Genomic DNA, 20,965 nt, shown 5'->3' on the forward strand with positions numbered 1-20,965 from the left:
TAAACATTAAACCTGAACAGCCTTCTGTTAATGCTGCTGATTGGCTGGCACCGCTAGGCTAATTTCTGTGGGAGAACAGCTATAAATATTTACATTCAAAAGCTAGAGCTTCCCAAACTTCTCTGACGCTCAGTGTATTTTACTTCAACAGGTGTTTGAATGTGTTTAAGAAGAGAACAGACGTCACATTTCCCTGTGAAAGAGTTACGTTTGTTCTGAAAAGGTTATCTCTGGTAATACAAAATACACGCTAAACATTTATCAGGGGCATCCCCTCAGTTTGATATCAATCAAATGGTATTAATCACATTACAACCACTATCTAAGATCTACAAAATAGCTTATCCCATTATCTATAATTCTATTATATTATCATAACCTAAACAGAGCCAAGTCTGGCACTAGAGGGCACCATACTCCAGTTCTGAGAGCACAACCTCAGCAGCCATGTTCCTGCCTCTCTTGCCTCTGTTTCCTCAGTCATGTACTGTGTAAAAAGGCTTTCAACTTTCTCCGTCTGATATGAACATGGCTGGACTACAGGTCTGTCTTTACCCACTTTCAGTTTTGTCAGGTGCGGTGCAGAGCCTGAATCCCTCCGTGCCTTGATCCAAACCAGCAGCTCGCCAGACCTCACCTGTAGTGAGGAGTTTCCCTCCAGGGTTGGAATGATTTAGGAAGTGCTGATGCTGAGCGAACTAGATTTTGCTTCCCCTGGAAAGCCTAGACTGATATATAAAGTAAGGCATGACATTTGGGCCCCATGCTCGCCTCTGTGTCTATGTTCTTCAGCATCTGCCGTGACTGTGACATTCGTCAAAACAATGGCCAGCGCCACCTGTATTGAGCCACCCATCAGTCAATCAATCCGATTCCACCCTGCACCACTCACAGAGGTTGATGTTACATTCCACACCATTTCTGTATGGAATAAGATTTTATTTTTATTTTTAAGTAATGATATCAAGATATTATCGTCTTCTCTCAACAATGCACATAGAGCAACTCCATTCCGTTGCACCTCACTGACACTCCAACTGGCACTATCATGAGTGTGGAGATGAGAGTGCGTTGCACAATGACATTGTTTTATCATCCAGCTAGCTTTTCCTCCATGGTCAACGGTATTGTACAATATTAAGAATGTACCCTAAGCTCACTCGACAGCTAGCTTGAAATGTCACGGGTGGAGCCACCTTCTGGTTTGAGCCAGGTATGAGCCGAATATAACGGGGAAGTGGTACTCGTTAAGCAAAGCAACGTGACGTTTGTTCCATGTGCACATTCATATGGGGAGAAACCTCAAGGCAAGGACATCTGAAGTGAATAGCCCAAACCCCCTCACATGCAACCTCCTACCCCCTCAGTGAGCACTGTATCCCCCCACGGTCTTACCCAGCCTCAAGCCACCTCATCTAGTCCTGTCCTCTGCTGTTCAGTTGGGAACACATAGACATGGAATGCATAGAATAGATATGAATCTCTTTTCCAGGTGGCAGTGGATCGTGTCTGTTATGTACATTGTACTTCTAGTCAGCTGCTGTTTATGTTGTGTTTTTGAGAAAGGTGAAGGTCACTTGTTCAGTTGAGAACAATGTTGAGAGCATTGCAGATAGAAATGTAACGTAGATAGAGAATGAACAGCTGGGAACTCTATTCCACATGACAGAGGATCAGATCTGTTCTTTACATTACGTTTCTCTGTAACTGATATTATGTTTTTGCTCTAAGTGACTTCCCTTGTTTATTAAACGGTATTGGTATCTCTGACTTTGATCACTGAGTAGAGGTTGTTGTAAGGGATGACAAAACACCAATTCAGATGGCTGCGGAGTGATGCAAGTGTTCGATGTTACTGTAAATGGACAATGAACAATATGCAACATTTTAAAATTGTGAGATATGATCATGGATCTGAATCACTGGCCTTGGTTGGAGTGATTGTGAGATATGATCATGGATCTGAATCACTGGCCTTGGTTGGAGCGATTGTGCCAGATGGAGGACATGTCCAACAAACATGCACACACAACTTCATGGCTCCGGCCCTGACGCATGGCTCATGGCACCGGAAATGGGCCTCTCCCTCTTCACAGCTAAAGGAAGCAGAGGAGCCACGGCAGCCTGCCACAGACAAGCTCATTTGTAGCGTTTCATCCTGTTTCCCTCAGATCTTCGAGTGAGCAGGATGATGGATACAGGAATGGGAGACGCTCGCTCAAAGAAACATCTCCACAGGAAGCCCCCTATACTTCTCCTCCTCCTCCTACTCCTCCTCTGACTCACCACTGTTTGTCTAAAAAAAGACAAATTCCTATCCTCTTTGATATCTCCAAGTGTATGCCCAACCATGTTAGTGGAAGGTGATTGGAGGAGTATTAGCATATTGCAGCTGGTAGTAGCCTCCAGGGCAGACAGGGAGTGGCAGTGGGCACATAATTCAATAAATGACTTCCTATGCCAGGGCTGATGTCCCAAACTGACCTTTTTACACTTCAAGGCCTCTGTGAGTGTTGCGTAATACCGAGGGGGGAGTGGCCACACTTATTGGAAAAAAAAGGTGTGTCATGACCTCTCCCATGATTGGCCACTCTGTATATAATTAGCGTCAGGGAATTGTTTTATATATGTAAACATAAATAGCCTCTTTAAGCCGGGCCTGTACATTAATGGGTGTGCCCCCGTAGCCTGTCCATTTGTGACGACAGCTCATAGTTCACCTTAGAATGGGGCCTAAGCAGCCAGATGTCCCCTGGAGGACTGTGTTTATGTTTCAATACAGACTCCGGTAATGTTTTAGGACATTCCCCTCCACAGGATTTATTTACAGGAGGAGCACACGTTTTCTGTGGCTGACACAGCACCATTCTGGCTCTCTGTCGGCACTTGGCACAGCAGGTTCCAGTTTCTCTGCTCCTGGGGGCTCCACTCAAAAACAAATGTGCTCATGAGAGGATGGAGGAAACTGTCAAATATGGATTTACAGAACTGATGCCAAACACACATTCCGTTACAATTACCACATGAAATGTGTTATGTTGATACCTTATTCTATCAAAAGGGAATCTGAGGTGCAGTATGTACTGTGGGTGTGGTTGTAGAGGTAGTGAGGGTGATCAGTACCACACACTTGTTTAACTTAGAAGTATTTACAGTACTATTTACACTGTCAAATGCTTTTCCTTCAAAATATTAGTTATCCCAATGTTTGTCAAAAATTGGAGAGCGAAATCATAGCTGAAGATAGTCTTTAATGACCAGATGTTCTCCTCATTGGGGTACAACTGTTACCTGCAAATGAAAGAACAACATACTGTATACAGAGCACATACTATCCCCGATTGCCATCCATTAAAGCTGGTTCATTCCGCTACTACAAATGCATTATGTGGCAGTGTACACATAATAATGGTATACTTTACTTTTCGGTGTTTTCATCCTGTTTAACCCAGTTTAAACATAGTCAGATGCCAGCTTTGAGAAGTAGCCTGTTATCTTTGAGAGACCTACCAATTCTTTATTATATTCAGATTATTAGCCCGAAACAGATATTATCAGCATATTAATATCAATTTCCGTCTCTCTCTTTGCAAATTTGTTGCATTTTTAGTGAGGGCTCCAATATCAGAAAACGAGGACTCTAGTTTGCTGTAACAGCTATTGTAATGGTGTTTCGGCAGTTAGCGTGTAGGAAAAACCCTGGGGCATGTCATAAGGAAATATACCATCTAGAACTGAGTTCTCTAGTATAATGTGAAATACAGAGAGCAATACCCTGTCTATACATTACTTTATTCTTTAGATTTCTGTAATGTTCTGAACATTGCGCCCCGCTGCATCTGCCCCTGCGTTATTACATTAGTCCCATTTGCTCTGTGACTTCCACAATGAGGTCATATTCACAGGACACCCACTCTCACTGCTTCCAAACCCCATGGGGCAAAACAGAAATCTGTCAGTAAATGAGGTACAGCTCTAATCTTTCTCTCTCTCTCTATTTGCTTCCTCTCTGCAAGCTGAAGCACCTCTACTCTCTGGAGAGGACATTCAAGCACCTCTGAGGTCTGTTTACTGGTGCTAAACTAAGTATCACATACTAAATGCAATGTGGAGAGGGACATGGGGGTTCCCCCATCTATTGACCAAATTTTCACGCCATCAAAACAGTTGTTGAAGCAAAAAAACATAATGAAAAATATCATTCATTGTGGAGCTTTTATTTTTGGTGATGACAGATGAAGGAGTTAAATCTCAAACATACAAGGAGGGTAACCCCGGTATGCTTGGAACAGGTGAGAGCACAATGGAGTAGCCCTCCAATCATCTTGAAGGTGCAACACTGATTTAAAGAGAGACTGTACGTAATGGAGTGATATCCCTCAGTTGGAGAGGATGGTTAGAGTGTTGGGGAGGGGGGGGGGGGGGGGGGGGGCAGAGAAGAGTCATGCTTGATTAAATCAAGTTTTTTTAAAAAAAGAAAGAAAGAAGAAGATTCACGCTTGATTAAGTCCAATTGACATCAACCTGAACATGTTATTAAACCAAGAGCTCTCTCTCTCTGGACAGCCTGACCGCTGGCGGACGCTTACAGGTACAAACTTGGTCAACTGGTCGGAGGAAGTCAGACTACAACGTCTAACAGACTTGCTGACATGGTTTTGTTCTCCTTACTAAAGCCATATCGTAATACAGTGTTCTCTTGAGTGATAATGTAAAAATATTTTTTTTTAAATGGGAGATCCATGACCTTTTTGAAGGAGGTCAAGGTAATGAGTATATTGGACACCTTGGTACTGTGAACCAATTTACTGTCTATAACCATCCAAGTATTTATTTAGTACTTGTTTATATATACAGTACCAGTCGAAAGTTTGGACACACCTACTCATTCAAGGGTTTTTATTGATTTTTACTATTTTCTACATTGTAGAACATTAGAAGATATCAAAACTATGAAATAACACATATGGAATCATGTAGCAACCAAAACATCAAAACGTATTTTAGATTGTTCGAAGTATCCACCCTTTGCCTTGATGACAGCTTTGCACACTCTTGGCATTCTCTCAACCAGCTTCATGAGGAATGCTTTTCCAACAGTCTTGAAAGAGTTCCCACATATGCTGAGCACTTGTTGGTTGCTTTTCCTTCACTCTGCAATTCAACTCATCCCAAACCATCTCAATTGGGTTGTGGTTGGGTGAAGGCCAGGTAATCTGATGCAGCACTCCATTACTCTCCTTCCTCGTGAAATAGCCCTTACATACCCTGGAGGTGTGTTTTGGATCATTGTCCTGTTGAAAAACAAATGATAGTCCCACTAAGCGCAAACCAGATGGGACGGCGTATCGCTGCTGAATGCTGTGGTAGCCATGCTGGTAAAGTGTGCCTTGAATTCTAGATACATCACAGACAGTGTCACCAGCAAAGCACTCCCACACCATCACACATGCAGAGATCATCCATTCACCTACTCTGCGTCTCACAAAGACACGGCGGTTGGAACCAAAAATCTCAAATTTGGACTCATCAGACCAAAGGACAGATTTTCACTGATATAATGTCTGTTGCTCGTGTTCCTTGGCCCAAGCAAGTCTCTTCTTCTTATTGGTGCCCTTTTGTAGTGGTTTCCTTGCAGTAATATTGGGGATCCCGAGTACCGCAGTGGTATAAGGCACTGCATCAGTGCATCAGTGCAAGAGGCATCACTGCAGTCCCTCGTTCGAAACCAGGCTGCATCATATCCTGCCGTGATTGGGAGTCCCATAGGGCGGCACACAATTGGCCCAGTGTCGTCCGGGTTTGGCCGGGGTAGGACGTCATTGTAAATAAGAATTTGTTCTTAACTGACTTGCCTGGTTAAATAATGGTAAAAAAATAAAAAATAATTGACCATAAATGATCTGAACAGGTGATGTCGAAATGTGTATCTTACTTGAACTCTGTGAAGCATTTATTTGGGCTGCAATCTGAGGTGCAGGTAACTTAAACTTATCCTCTGCAGCAGAGGTACAGTAACTCTGGGTCTTCCTTTCCTGTGGCCGTCCTCATGAGAGCCAGTTTCATCATAGTGCTTGATGATTTTTGCGAATGCACTTTCAAAGTTCTTGAACTTTTCCGGATTGACTGACCCTAAACTAATGATGGACTGTCGTTTCTCTTTGTTTATTTGAGCTGTTCTTGACAAAATATGGACTTGGTCTTTTCCCAAATAGGGCTATCTTCTGTATACCACCCCTACCTTGTCACAACACAACTGATTGATTCAAAAAGCACTAAGAACAAAATAAATTCCACAAATTAACTTTTAACAAGGCACATCTGTTAATTGAAATGCATTCCATTTGACTACCTTACGAAGCTGGTTGAGAGAATGCCAAGAGTGTGCAAAGCTGTCATCAAGGCAAAGGGTGGCTACTTTGAAGAATCTGAAATATAAAATATATTTGATTTATTTAACACTTTTTTGGTTACTACATGATTCCATATGTGTTATTTCATACTGTTGATGTCTTCACTATTATTCTACAATGTAGAAAATAGTAAAAATCAAGAAAAACCCTGCAATGAGTAGGTGTGTCCAAACTTTTGACTGGTACTGTATATATATATATATATATATTTCATTTTAAAACAGGGAATGCATTTGTTATACAGTAACACATTACTGAAACTCTCTAGATTTACAACTATAGAAATTCTAGTTTCCTAATAAAAAAGAAATCGCAGTAAAAAAAAAAAAAATACAACTAAAGTAGCATAAAATCTAAATGTAAATTTTCAAGCCATCCAAAAGGTTTTGCTCCATCGTCATTTTTGCACAGAACCATGCAAGGGGTGGGGTTGGTTTCTCAGTTCGGTCAGTGTAGTGTGCCTGTCGCTATTTACCAGCAGACTTCAAGCCATGCCATTGTCTGAAGACCTGTGGAAGCTCTGATTTGTAGTGATGGAAAAGGTAGACTACATTTCATAGTTTTGTGTGAGCATGAGTGCACAGCATCGAGCTTGAAGTGAACTCTCTCTCTCAGACACATTCTCACTCGTCTTTCTCTCTGACCTACTCAGATTTTAGTGGTTAGTATAAGTAGAAAAAGAGGGAAAAAAGTTTTCAAAACATTTAGAGATATTGTGTAATGGAGGCAATGTTATGCATTACATTAAGACAATTTCTTTGAGTTTTTGAAGAGGAATGTATCTGAAAAAGGAATGCAATGCTTGTATTCAGAGTGTTAACATCATTAAAAAAACTTGCTCTGAAATTAGTAATTAAATAACCCTCTACTATTTGTACATTCAGGCACTGAAAAATCATGTCAATATGTAACTAAAAAAGATAGTCACACTCAACTTTCCCTTGGTAAGAACAAGGAAACTGAAACTTTGAAATTGGCATTCGTGTAAATTTTCCTACTCAGTAGTAATGTCATGTGCATTCCCCTTGCTCTCCTTTTGTATGACCCCCCTCCCCTCCCCCTCCCTTTAAGTGCGTTTCAATACTGAACTGACGTCAGAGCTTTCAGAGGCCCTCTTAAACCGCCACCTTGACTTACGGGGAAAACAAAGGCAAATGTCCACCGTTTTTAAGTTTCCCTCCGTGCAGACGCAGGTGTCCTCTGTCCTCCAGGCAGCCCCCCCCCCCCCCCCCCCCCCCCCACCCCCACCCCCCACCCCACGCCACCCAGGTGTGATAGCCAGCTCTCACCCCAGCAAACCTGAACTCAGTCAGTTTAACTATATAAGGGCTTTTACAAAAAAAGCTAACTTGAACAGCCATACAATGGCTAAAAAATAAACCATATCTCTACTTGTCTCGGTTTAAGTCATTTAGGTTGTTGTTTAGAGGATGTGTCGAAGTTTTCGCTCATTCGCATTGGAGCAGTTTCCAGTTCAGTCCTGCCCTGGGAGTTCAGTCACAGCGGTGTTTGTTTTTGGATGCGAAGGCAGAGGGGGTTTAGGGGGGTTAGGGGAACGCTATGGGGCTCCAAAGGAGAAGTTGTAGTCGGGGGTGGTGCGGTTTAGGGCAGGTTCAAGGGCTAGCCGCTGTCAGAGGAGGTGTGTGGCGCCGTGGAGGGCGAGCGGCGTCGGCGGGCGGTGGAGGTCCAAGAGCGCTCTGAGCGTTCGGAGCGCTCTGAGCCCAGCGAGGCAGGCCGGAAGCGGTGCAGGAAACCGTCTAGAAATTCCTGCTGCTGCTGGGTTATGGCTTGGGAGATGAGGCAGGGCAGCGCCTGTAGGCTGCCCGTCACCGAGTCCAGCTTGTCCTCCAGCATGCCGATGCGCTTGTCTAGCTCCTCGCTGCGCTCCTGCAGCTCTGACACCAGGTCGTACATCACGTTCTGGGTCTGCAGGAGGAGGAGAGAGAGGTGGTGATGGATCTATTACGGTATACTGTATGCTAACTGAATTTACTGTGTATATAAAAATGTAGTTGTTTGACAGTTGTCATGAATTGCACTAAAAAGTTAATATTGTATTCTATCAGTATCATTGGTATGGTCCATAAATTGCACTCAAAGCATGTATATATAAATACTGTATTATATCAGTATTATTGTATGGTGCATCTTTCTGCCAAAGAGCCAAAGATAGAAATTAGCCTAGTAGCTTTGATCTCACATCAGTTGCGCATGACCCCTTACGAGGTAATAATGAACAAATGAATGAATAAATAAATACATAAATCATGTCAGGGTAAACAAGCAAACAACTAGAATCTGAATCTAAGGATCTCAATATCAGAGTTGACAGGAAAGAGAAATATATCTGGGGTAGAAGGGGTAGTAACTAGGGCAAGAACAAATTGATGGGGATCTTTTTTTTATCAGCAATTTCTAAACACTCAATCACTGGAAGTGTATTCATATACAGCAGGGTTCCCCAACTGGTGTGATTTTGTTTCAGTCAAATATGATATATGTTTGTGCTACAAGCGATCAATTTGCAGTCTACAAATGATCATGTTCCGGCACCCTAACCGTCCGCTCAAGAAAAGATCGTCTCGCAGATGAATCTAGTTGATGATCCCTGATATACATATGCATTTTGGAAGTGTTCTACATCTGTAAATTCCACCGGTCCTAGTTCTGGGACAATTCAGGATCAAGGATGTCTTGTCAAAACGTAGACTAATAGCCCTGCAGTTCAATTAATGAGAGAATACATATCTCTGAGCTAATTGGTCATTTTTCATCCTCATATATATCTGTCATTAACAGAATCATACGCTGAGGGAAAAATCTACAAACGACTTCACGGAAAAGCAAAGCCCTTCTGTGTGTTTAACTGAACGGGCTACTACCCAGCAAACAGGGGGCGTTCTAATGACATTAACTTCATATGGCTGCAGGGGCAGTATTGAGTAGCTTGGATGAAAAGGTGCCCATTGTAAAAGGCCAGCTCCTCAGTCTCAGTAGCTAATATATGCATATTAGTATTAGTATTGGATACAAAACACTCTAAAGTTTCCAAAACTGTCAAAATATTGTCTGTGAGTATAACAGAACTGATATTGCAGGCGAAACCCTGAGGAAAAACAAAACAGGAAGTTGCTACTATTTTGAAAACTCCATGTTCCATAGCCTCCCTTTGCTGGATTTAAAGGGATATGAACCATATTCCTTTTCCTATCGCTTCCTCAAGGTGTCAACAGTCTTCAGACATAGTTTCAGGCTTTTATTTTGAAAAATGAGCCAGAACGATAACATCGCGTCAAGTGGCCACATGAGTTTTGCTTGCGCAACAGAATTCGGACAGCCATTTCCTTTCCCTCTCCTACTGTGAAAGACATTTGCGGTTGATATATTATCGATTATATATTTTAAAAACAACCTGAGGATTGATTATAAAACACATTTGACATGTTTCTGTGGACATAATGGAAACTATTTGGAATTTTTGTCTGCGTTGTCATGACCGCTCTTTCCTGTGGATTTCTGAACATAACGCGACAAACAAACATTTTGGATATAAAAATCATCTTTATGGAACAAACAGAACATTTGTTGTGTAACTGGGAGTCTCGTGAGTGAAAACATCCAAAGATCATCAAAGGTAAACGATTAATCTGATTGCTTTTCTGATTTTCGTGACCGAATTACCTGATGCTAAGTGTACTTAATGTTTTATCGTGCGATCGATAAACTTACACAAACGCTTGGATTGCTTTTGCTGTAAAGCATAATTTCAAAATCTGACACGACGGGTGGATTAACAAAAGGCTAAGCTGTGTTTTCCTATATTGCACTTGTGATTTCATGAACATAAATATTTATAGTAATATTTATTGTATGTAGCGCTATGCTATTCAGCGGTTGTTGATGACACTTATCCCGATAGGGGGATTGCAGCCATAACAGGTTTTAAGCGACGTTCCTATAAGGTCCCTTTAAGGGTTTTTTTTGCGAGACATTATCCCACTGATGTTCTGTAAAGGTTCTAGGAACATTTGAACATGATGTTAACCTTGGGACTATAATAGGACGTTCAGTACAGGTTATTTTTATGTCCATTAGGGACTGTTACGTAAAGGTTCCTATTTGGTTCTGATAGGACGTTATCCATGGAACATTTAATGACCACAAGGGGACGTCGCATGATGGTCCCAAGGGAACCTTCTCTGGGGACCTTTGTCTAGTTCCCTGTAAGTTACCAGGACTTCCGTGAGGACCATGTCTCAGTTTTACTAGTATGTTCTCGGTACGTTGTGTCATGGTTCCCAAAAATCTCCAGGAGACCTTGACACAACATCCTAAGAATGTTCTAAAAATGGCCTCGGGGACATCCCCAGAACAAATCGGGAACTAGACAAAACCTCCAGGCGACCATGACACAACATCTCAAGAACATTTAGAACAAACTCGGGAACTAGATAAAACTGTTGTCACACCCTGATCTGTTTCACCTGTCCTTGTGCTTGTCTCCACCCCCCTCCAGGTGTCGCCCATTTTCCCCATTATCCCCTGGGTACTTATACCTGTGTTCTCTGTTTGTCTGTTTCCAGTTTGTTTTGTTTTGTCAAGCCTACCAGCATTTTCACCTCTGTTCCTGTCTATTGATTGTTCCTGTTTTTGACCTTTTCTGATAAACATCCTTGGGGACGTCCACGGAACAAACTGGGAACTAGACAATAACATCCACGAGTCAAAGATAAAAACATCCTAAAATCGTCCCTGGGGACGTTCCCGGAACAACCTAGGAACTAGACAAAACCTCCACAGGACCATGACACAACATCCCAAGAAAATCAAAAAATTGTCTTTGGGGATGTCCTGGGAATAAACCGGGAACTACACAAAACCTCCACATGACACAACGTCCTGATGACATAAGGCGACCATTTTGCGAGGTTCCGGGGACGTCCGAACAACTCATTTTTGTTTGCAGGGTAATGACTACTGATAAGTTTGAATAATGCACATACAGTTGCAGAGGTTACCTGTTATTTACATGGTTATCCAATGCTCTATCCCCTAGGACTAGACAGACTGCTTTAACCACATGTGTAGAGAGAGGGGTGGGGGTCCGGCAGTGCAAACACACATTAAAGCACTGTCTTCTGAACATTTTAGAACAGACACCTGGAGTGCAAATGCCACCCACATCAATGCAGTGGCTGGCGGCCAGCTGCGGCCCTTTGAAAAACCCCAGTCTTCTTACCTTCGCCAGGTCCACTAGCGTGTTGGCCTGATCGTTGAGTTTCCTCTGCTCCATCTTTACACTGCGTAGTCTGGGCAGAGGCAGGGGGGTTGGAGTGGGGAGAGAGTGGGGATAGAGGGCAGGGGTTGGTTGGTCGGTCATCAGGGTGAAGGTGGATGGGTGGAAGGGGGGGGGAAGAAGCAATACATCTTTGTCAGGAGAACGCTCTCTGGGAGCACGTTGAGGAGAGAGAGAGAGCCTGCATGCATATATAAGCATTCCCAGTCTTGATCATCGCCATACCAACACATGCAAAAAATGCAAAGAAATCTGAGTCAAAACAAAATAAGTCCCCCCCACACATTTCTGTCAATAAAAATGTATAAATAAAGCCTTTCATAAAGGTGACATGACTCTGTATGCTTCCAGCTGTCACACCTTTCCAGCTAGCTGAGTGGCAGGCCGTCAGAGAAACATCAGTCATTGGGTGAGCTTGCAATGACTTGTGAGTGACGTGCACTTATGGTGTGGAGGGTGCTAGTGGGGGAAGGGCCAGAGCCTGTGAATGTGACATACAATAATGCTTGCAGTGGCACTTTAAATTCAATCTATGGCACCGACCGATAAAACACAGTGGCTACCTTAAATGACTTTGTTGATTGATGATTTCGGCGTACTACTACTATAACACTGATCTTCTTGATCTGGTCGCCCTTGGAAATGAGATTCCTTGTCTAGGATAAGGTAAATAAAGGTTTGAGAATGGTGTCTCACTTTCAATGGCTACTGAAATACCTTTGAGATTTGTGCGTTGGTTTGGAGGGATGACGCCAGTCAATCAGTGGATCAACATTCTGGTGACTTGATCAGGTAGAAAGTCCTCTATGGGGCTAATTCTGATGCAATGACATTCAAGTACATTCATTCATGTGCAAATCGGGAGATCACAGCAAAGGCTCTGTTTTCGGGTTCATCTAATGAGAGAGGCTCAGTTTTGCGACTGTCCTTTCTAGCTTGTGCCCGTGAAGGAAAGGACCCGAGTGGGGTACAAAAAATATTCTAAAACTGTTTACCAGGGTACTACTATGGTGTGTAAAGATACCACTTGATTTGTGCTCTTTATTGTGAGTGTCTGATATGGCTGAGTGTTGATTTGCCGTTAAAAAAAAACAACACCCCAAAACAAAAACAGACTTTTTAAACTCTGAAGATATGTGTTTAATACAAAATCCGGAGCAAGGATGGGACTGCCAATGCAGGTTAATATAGCCTACATATTGTAGCTATATTAATCATGGTAACATCATAGATGGCGACTTCATTGATGAATGGACTCTGGCCAAGCCGACAAGCCCCAACAAGCTCATACTGCCAGATGCCTCTGACTTTCTTCAGACACCCCACTACCATGTCATCATCAGTGGTAATGTAGATGCTTTCTGTCATTCCATTCAGAGGATGAGGGTAAATGGAACATTAAAAGGAAACCAAAACAATCGGCATCCAGCATTTGAAGGTTCATGCATGTCAAACGTAGACATGGAGAGAGAGAATGTAGAGGAAACAGGAGGAACATAGAAGACTCAACTTACTTCTGAGCTCTGCAGTGATAGAGCAAAACAAAGACAGAACACAATACAAAGTTTTAAACCCCACAACATCCACGAAACAAGTGAACCATTACACTTCTCACTGTAAGCACAGGGTAAGGGTTGAGGAGAGGGGAAGGGAAGGGCAGGGCAGGGCAGGGCAGGGGAAGGAGAGCCATTAAAGTGCATTGTAGTTTAGACTGTGTGTGTGTGTGTGTGTGTGTGTGTGTGTGTGTGTGTGTGTGTGTGTGTGTGTGTGTGTGTGTGTGTGTGTGTGTGTGTGTGTGTGTGTGTGTGTGTGTGTCAGGTGCAGCTGCGTTTTATGTGTGTGTGTTATTATTTTTGTATACTATTGAATAACACAACTTGCTAACTGAACACATAGGATATCGTCACAGGAAATGGCAGCGAGAGTAGGAAAAGTAGGACATTATAACAAAGTGTGCTGCTGGCTAGGAGTGCTGTTAGGAATACACAAATACAGCTAAATACTGTTAGTATGATAGCAGTGCAACTAAAATCACTATTACTTCCTACTGCTTCAACAACAAATAACAATAAAGACAATAACATATATTTAACAACTTTGAACAGGTGGTAAAAAAAAACAACTAAGTGTTCACATAGGCTTCAGGCATGCCTACAAGGAAGTCATATTCTTTGGGAAATGGTACTTACTGATGGATGGCCTGTAGAAACTTCCGCTGGTGTTTGCGCACCTTAGCGTGATCTATCTTCTTGACCAGCTTAGTGTGTTTGTAGATGAGCCATGTTTCCCTGAGTACATTGGCAGCTGTGTTCTTTACCTGCGGAACAATGAGGAAACAAATGTGAATCCTTACAACATGGGCAAGGTGTCACGCAGTGTTGTGTTCGAGACCACCTAAAGCGAGACTGATTCAAGAACAAGACCGAAGCGAATTTAGTCTGAGTCAAGACCAAGACCGGAAGGAGGGCAAGGCTGAGTCGAGACCGAGACCAAAAAAATGCGAGTCCAATTCAAGACCATGATTGGAATTTTGTCAAATCGTCACCATAAGAGTTCAAAATGTCAAATATTTCTGTATTCATATTTCAGAACAACATATGGATTCTTTAGACATTCAGAATGGTGAAAAAAAGCATGCTGAGGGAAAATAAAGCCACTCTACACATTTTTACTAATGTAACAGTATAACTTTAGACCGTCCCCTCGCGCGAACCAGGGACCCTCTGCACACATCAACAACAGTCACCCACGAAGCATCGTTACCCATCGCTCCACAAAAGCCGCGGCCCTTGCAGAGCAAGGGGAACTACTACTTCAAGGTCTCAGAGCAAGTGACGTCACCGATTGAAACGCTATTTAGCACGCACCACCGCTAACTAAGCTAGCCGTTTCACATCCGTTACACTAACCCAAACACAGTGGGGAACAATTAGGGCCTTCTACACTTTAAGAGAAAGGCTAAGGATTTATAAAATAAAATATAGATATTTTCAATGATGTTCTGGTTTAATCTCTTATATTTTTGTTGGAAAGGAAAGGGTTAACACGGAATTTAAAAAATATCCAATCAGGATTTTACTTTGGTGGTCTCTGGGGAGATAATTCTAGCTAGCTAAGTCAGCCATTGGCTAGGCCATCAGAAGCTTGATAGAAGGCATCTGCCATTAACTGTATTAGGGCAAAATGTTGGAGTGACTGTGAAATCACTTCTCGAAGGCCAACAAGTCACTGTGCAAAAGCGAGCAGTAGCTTTCCCACGGTCTAGATGGCTAGCTTTTGTTGTAGGCTAGTTTGCAGCAGCTGCAGCAGGTGTTATCGAAGAGGATGTTGTTGCTAATTTGTTAGGTTCTCCCTTTTCAAGAATAACTTTCAACAAGAAGTTAAGTTTCAAATGATTATCATCTGGTGAATGGAACTGTGTTCTTTACTGCAACTCGCATGCTGTTAGCCATCTCTTTGAAAATAGCTTACGTGTGTAAAACATTTCTTACACTTTAGATCACTGGTTACTTTGTGTGCTATACATAAAAAAAAAAATTGCAATGGGAAGTAATAGTTGTCCATTTCGACTGGGAGATGCTTAGCCTAATGGTTGTGTTTTTGCATTATGATTGGGACCTACTGGCTTATTATGTCTCAGTGAATGGACTGCTTTCTTTCCATCGGCCCTATGCAGTGGTGTAGTGGTGCCTGGAGAAGTGTGTCCTGTGCTAAAAATCCTGTTTTCCTATGGAATTTTCTGATTTTCACTCTCAAAATCACACGTTTTGGGTGTCGTTGCCCTTTAATTCAATTGAGCAAAACAAATGTCCTCCCCATTGATACAAATCAGAGTTATATTATTCTGTCAGGTAGGCCTACATTGTATTCAACATTTAATTGGAGCGGTTTTTAGGGGAAAGCCTTTAGAAATATTCACGCTGTTGGATTCGGGGTGAAACTTTGAACATTGTTATACTCAGAGGTGGAGGAACATTAGTTACAAAAGAGACACGAGGGGAGCCATAATGAAGCTTGGGAGGGGCTGAGTGCAGGGAACACGATCGCATGTGGCAGTACTGATAAAGGGAGAAACCGTTGAAGGATCATGTCACTTAGCTCCCTGCTTAGCAAGAATGATGCAATGTCTAGCGATAAGGAGGAGACGCCACCCTTTGGGAAACATTTAACTTGGTTAAGCTTCTCTAGTGTCCGTGAGTTATTTACTCTGAAAATTAGAACCTAACAATGCAAACAGCCATGGTGACTGGATTACACATCACAAATAGCCTAATAACTAAGACTATGGCCCAAACCTTTTCAATATGTCTTTTACATACCCATTGTTGACTTAGTTAGCATTTACTGGTAAATATAAGTCAAAACGTCTTTCCTACCTACCGGCTAGAGATGTAATTCTTCTGTGAGCTGCTCCAGGGACAACCAGTTGAGAGCTGTGCGCTCTTGCTGCCTGCAGATGATATTCCGCTGAAACTTGGCTATGTGTGCTGAGCGCATGTAAATATATATTCTTTGCGATTGTGTAGGCTTAATAAATCGTATACCTCCACTACACTACTTTGATATGCAACAGTGGAGATGAACCTCTCTGGGATCGTTCGGGACGCTAGCGTCTCACCTCGCCAACAGCCAGTGACATTGCAGGGCGCCAAATTCAAAACAACAGAAATCTCATAATTAAAATTCCTCAACCATACAAGTATTTTACACCATTTAAAAGATACACTTCTCGTTTATCCAACCACAGGCTCCGATTTCAAAAAGGCTTTTCGGCGAAAGTGGAACATATTGTTAGGTCAGCAACTTGTCACAGAAAGCATTCAGCCATTTTCCAACCAAAGAGAGGTGTCACAAAAAGCAGAAATATAGATCAAATTAATCACTAACCTTTGACGAGCATTCAGCCATTTTCCAACCAAAGAGAGGTGTCACAAAAAGCAGAAATATAGATCAAATGAATCACTAACCTTTGACGATCTTCATCAGATGACACTCCCAGGACTCAATGTTGCACAATACATGCATGTTTTGTATGATCAAGTTCATATTTATATCCAAAAACCTCAGTTTACATTGGCGCCATGTTCAGAAATGCCTCCAAAACATCCGGAGAAATTGCAGAGAGCCACATCAAATAACATGAATACGCATCATAAACTTTGATGAAAGATACATGTTTTACATAGAATTAAAGATAAACTTGTTCTTAATGCAACCGCTGTGTCAGACTTCGAAAAATCTTTATGGCAAAAGCACAATATTCAATCATCTGAGAACAGCGTTCAGCCACAAAAGCAAGCCATACAGTTACCCGCCAAATTGTGGAGTCAACAAAAGTCATAAATAGCATTATAAATCTTCAATTACCTTTGCTGATCTTCATCGGAATGCACTCCCAGGACTCCCACTTCCACAAGAAATTTTTGTTTTGTTCGATTACGTCCATATTTATGTCCAAATACCTCCGTTTTGTTTGTGCGTTTAGTTCACTATTCCAAAGGCACAATGTGCGAGAGCAAAATCCAGACGAAAAGTCAAAAGAGTTCCATTACAGTTTGTAGAAACATGTCAAACGATGTTTACAAACAATCTTTAGAGTCTTATTATAATAACTCTTCAATAATATTCCAACCGGACGATAGCGTATTCATTACAGAGGAAAAAGAAGGAACGGCGCGCCCGCGTGACCGCGCAGTAAACAACTGATTGGCCTCAGCCTAGTCCACTTGTTGAAACAGCTCTTAATCGACACCCTTCCACAATAGAAGCCTCAAACAACTTTTGGAAGACTGTTAACATCTGCTGGAAGCCTTGGGAAGTGCAATCTGGCCCCATAGACACAGCATATTGGATAGGCAATCACTTAAATTAAACTACAAACCTCAGATTTCCCACTTCCTGGTTGGATTTGTCTCAGGTTTTAGAAAACACTCTGAAGTTTCTAAAACTGTTTGAATTATGTCTGTGAGTATAACAGAACTCATATGGCAGGCGAAAACCTGAGAGAAATCCAACCAGGAAGTGGGACATCTGAGGTTTGTATTTTTTCAAAGCTTGGCCTACCGAATACACATTGAGATATGGATAAAGTTGCACTTCCTACGGGTTCCACTAGATGTCAACCGTCTTTAAAAACTTGAATGAGGATTCTACTATAAAGGAGGGGCTCATGAGACCTCTTTGAGTCAGCGGTCTGGCAGAGAGCCTTGGTCTCATGACGCTCTCTCCCGACTTTCGTTCCAGTGCTTTTCTGAAGACAAAGGAATTCTCCGGTTGGAACATTATTGATGTTTTATGTAAAAAACCTCCTAAAGATTGATTCCATACATCGTTTGACATGTATCTAAAGGACTGTAACGGAACTTTTCCAGTTTCTGTCTGGATGAAGTGCCTGCGCCTCATGAAGATGGATTACTGGGCTGAACACGCTAACAACAAGTGGCTATTTGGACATAAATTATGGAACTTTATGGAAAAAATCTGTAATTTAGTGTCGAACTGACATTCCTGGGAGTGCCTTCTGATGAAGATCATCAAAGGTAAGTGGAATATTTATGGAGTTGTTTCTAACTTTGTTGATTTCAAAATGGCGGATATTCATCTGGCTGTTTTGGGTTCTGAGCGCTGTTCTCAGATTATGCTTTTTCCATAAAGTTTTTAAAAATCTGACACAGCGGTTGCATTAAGGAGAAGTCTATCTTTAATTCTGTGAATAACACTTGTATCTTTTATCAATGTTTATTATGGGTATTTCTGCAAAATCACCGGATGTTTTTGAATCAAAACATTACTGCACGTAAGGCACTAATGTAAACTGAGATTTTTGGATATAAATATGCACATTATCGAACAAAACATACATTTATTGTGTAACATGATGTCCTATGAGTGTCATCTGATGAAGATCATCAAAGGTTAGTGATTAATTTGATCTATATTTCTGCTTTTTGTGACTCCTATCTTTAGCTGGTAAAATGGCTGTGTGTTTTTTCGACTTGGCTATGACCTAACATAATCACATGTTGTGCTTTAGCTGCATTTTTGAAATCGGATACGATGGGTAGATTAACAAGATGTTTATCTTTCATTTGCTGTATTGGACTTGTTAATGTGTGAAAGTTACATATTTCAAAAAAATATTTTTGAATTTCGTGCACTGCCTTATCAGCGGAATGTTGTCAAGCACTAGAAAGGTTCATGGTTATATGTAGGAGCCAGATGGCTTTGGAATGTGCTGGGTGGATGTGAGGAAGTCACAGGATCCCTATAGGGGATACGGGTGGACATCTGTGGATTAGGCAAATGAGGGGTTGAGGCCAGGTCAGATCCCCTTAAATCTTATGGTTTATTACCCAATTACTTCGTCTTCCTGTCGGAGCATAATTGATGTAAGGATTGGAGAGAAGGAGGAGTGCCTAAATTGGAGTATAAATAATTGTTGTGGTGGAAACAACATGTTTTGTCTAATACAGCTATATTTATCCTCTGGTCAGAATAAACTTGGTTAAGCTTTCATAATGTCCGTAAAGTTTTTTTAACTCTGAGAATTAGAACCTAACAATACATTTTACGTATGGATTGTCCCAGCAATCAAACCCACTACCCTGGCATTAACAGTAGTGTAAAGTACTTAAGTAAAAATAATTTTGTCATTTTTTGGGGAATCTCTACTTTACTTTACTATTTATATTTTTGACAACTTTTACTTTTACTTCACTGCATTCCTAAAGAAAATAATGTACTTTTTACTGTGACACCCAAAAGTACTCGTTACATTTGGAATGATTAGTAGGACAGGAAAATGGTCCAATTCCTCCCTGGTCATCCCTACTGCCTCTGAGCTGACGGACTCACTAAACACACATGCTTCGTTTGTAAATTATGTCTGTGTGTCGGAGTGTGACCCTGGCTATCTGGAAATGTTTTAAACAATAATGGTGTCATCTGTTTTGCTTAATATATATTAATTTTTATAATTTTTATATATAATATATTTTTCTTTTTGATACTTAAGCATATTTTAGCAATTAAATTTACTTGTGATACTTTATAGAAATGTTTTGATTTACATATTTCATGACTACGATCATGTCTCATCACTGCAATTCCCCAACGGGCTCAGGAAAGGCGAAGGTCAAGTCATGCATCCTCCAAAACATGACCTACTTGTGATACTTAAGTATATTTAAAACCAAATACCTGTGAACTTTTTAAGTAGTATTTTACCTGGTGAGTTTTACTTGAGTCATTTTCTATTAAAGTAATTTATCTGTACTTTTACATGACAATTGGATACTTTTTTCACCACTGTTCATTACATGCGCCATGGTCTCCCAACTGAGCTACAAAGGACCACCAGGGACATAAATTTGTTTGTACTTTTTAACAGTTAGTAATACCGTGTTCCATCATGAACCATAAACGACAGTTCTTGTATTATTTTTAGACAACCTACCATACAGTAAGTGATGTGACATTTACTTTAGTGCGTGAGCGTGAGTGACTCACTCGTTTGCAGAGTTGTGTGTCCATCATGAAGTTGTGGACATGCTTCTCAGCCTTGGTCAACTCCAACTTCCTGGCTACCACGGCGACCACCAGCGCAGTGCAGCCCGCTCCCTATTGGTCAGAAACATAGTCAGGGCCATTAATCAGTTAATACTCTGAAAGGTGACTACTGAGTTGGGTCATTGTGTTAGTACTGTATGGGTGGTGACCGTTGGGAGGAAATGTTAAGTTGTTCTAGAATAAAGCAAGTTGAGGAAACACAAGTTTTCAGATTTCAAACGTGGCTGTTATGTGGAATAATATGTATATTAGTCATGAAATAGTGCATGAAACAAACACACAACCTCATTTCCAATGACCGATAACATACCATGATCCCTGTAAGCAGACATACGCCTTTCCCACAGTACGTGTTAGGTACCATGTCTCCGTAGCCAATGGAGAGGAAGGTAATAGAGATGAGCCACATGGCTCCCAGGAAGTTACTGGTCACTTCCTGTGTGTCATGATACCTAAAGTAAGGAAGAGAGAAACAGAGGAAGATACCCATCAGTGACACCCAATACTGTAAAGGGAACCTGAGCATGCTGGAGAGGCCATGAACTAACAGAGGTGGTTGCTGTTAAAGAAGCTATACAATATGTGCAAAGTGTTTCACCTTTCGTCATGCCTGCACTAAATATCTAAAAGGCACCCAATCCATGTTGGAAACAAAATGGTCAAACGTTATGACGTTGTGCCATTGCAT

General features: G+C 41.6%; 1 protein-coding gene across 5 annotated transcripts in view; it reads right to left on the reverse strand.

Annotated features, from left to right (window-relative positions):
* Positions 1–6,513: 6,513 nt before the first annotated feature.
* The window catches only part of LOC110530934 (small conductance calcium-activated potassium channel protein 2), a 62,080-nt gene continuing 47,628 nt past the window's right edge, over positions 6,514–20,965 (reverse strand). The window contains exons 5-10 of one of the 5 annotated variants that reach the window (XM_036985672.1): positions 20,588–20,729; positions 20,218–20,328; positions 13,899–14,026; positions 13,224–13,323; positions 11,653–11,722; positions 6,514–8,339 (exon numbers count right to left, since the gene is read on the reverse strand). In XM_036985672.1, the coding sequence (XP_036841567.1) occupies positions 8,044–8,339; positions 11,653–11,722; positions 13,224–13,323; positions 13,899–14,026; positions 20,218–20,328; positions 20,588–20,729 (847 nt within the window). In that variant the 3' untranslated portion in view covers positions 6,514–8,043. Of the gene's footprint in view, positions 8,340–11,652; positions 11,723–12,831; positions 13,324–13,898; positions 14,027–20,217; positions 20,329–20,587; positions 20,730–20,965 lie in introns of those variants that run through there. The other 4 variants (XM_036985674.1, XM_036985675.1, XM_036985677.1 and 1 more) reach the window with 4 other exon arrangements.

The sequence above is a fragment of the Oncorhynchus mykiss genome, chromosome 8 (assembly GCF_013265735.2).
Source record: "Oncorhynchus mykiss isolate Arlee chromosome 8, USDA_OmykA_1.1, whole genome shotgun sequence".
NCBI classification, from domain to species: domain Eukaryota; kingdom Metazoa; phylum Chordata; class Actinopteri; order Salmoniformes; family Salmonidae; genus Oncorhynchus; species Oncorhynchus mykiss.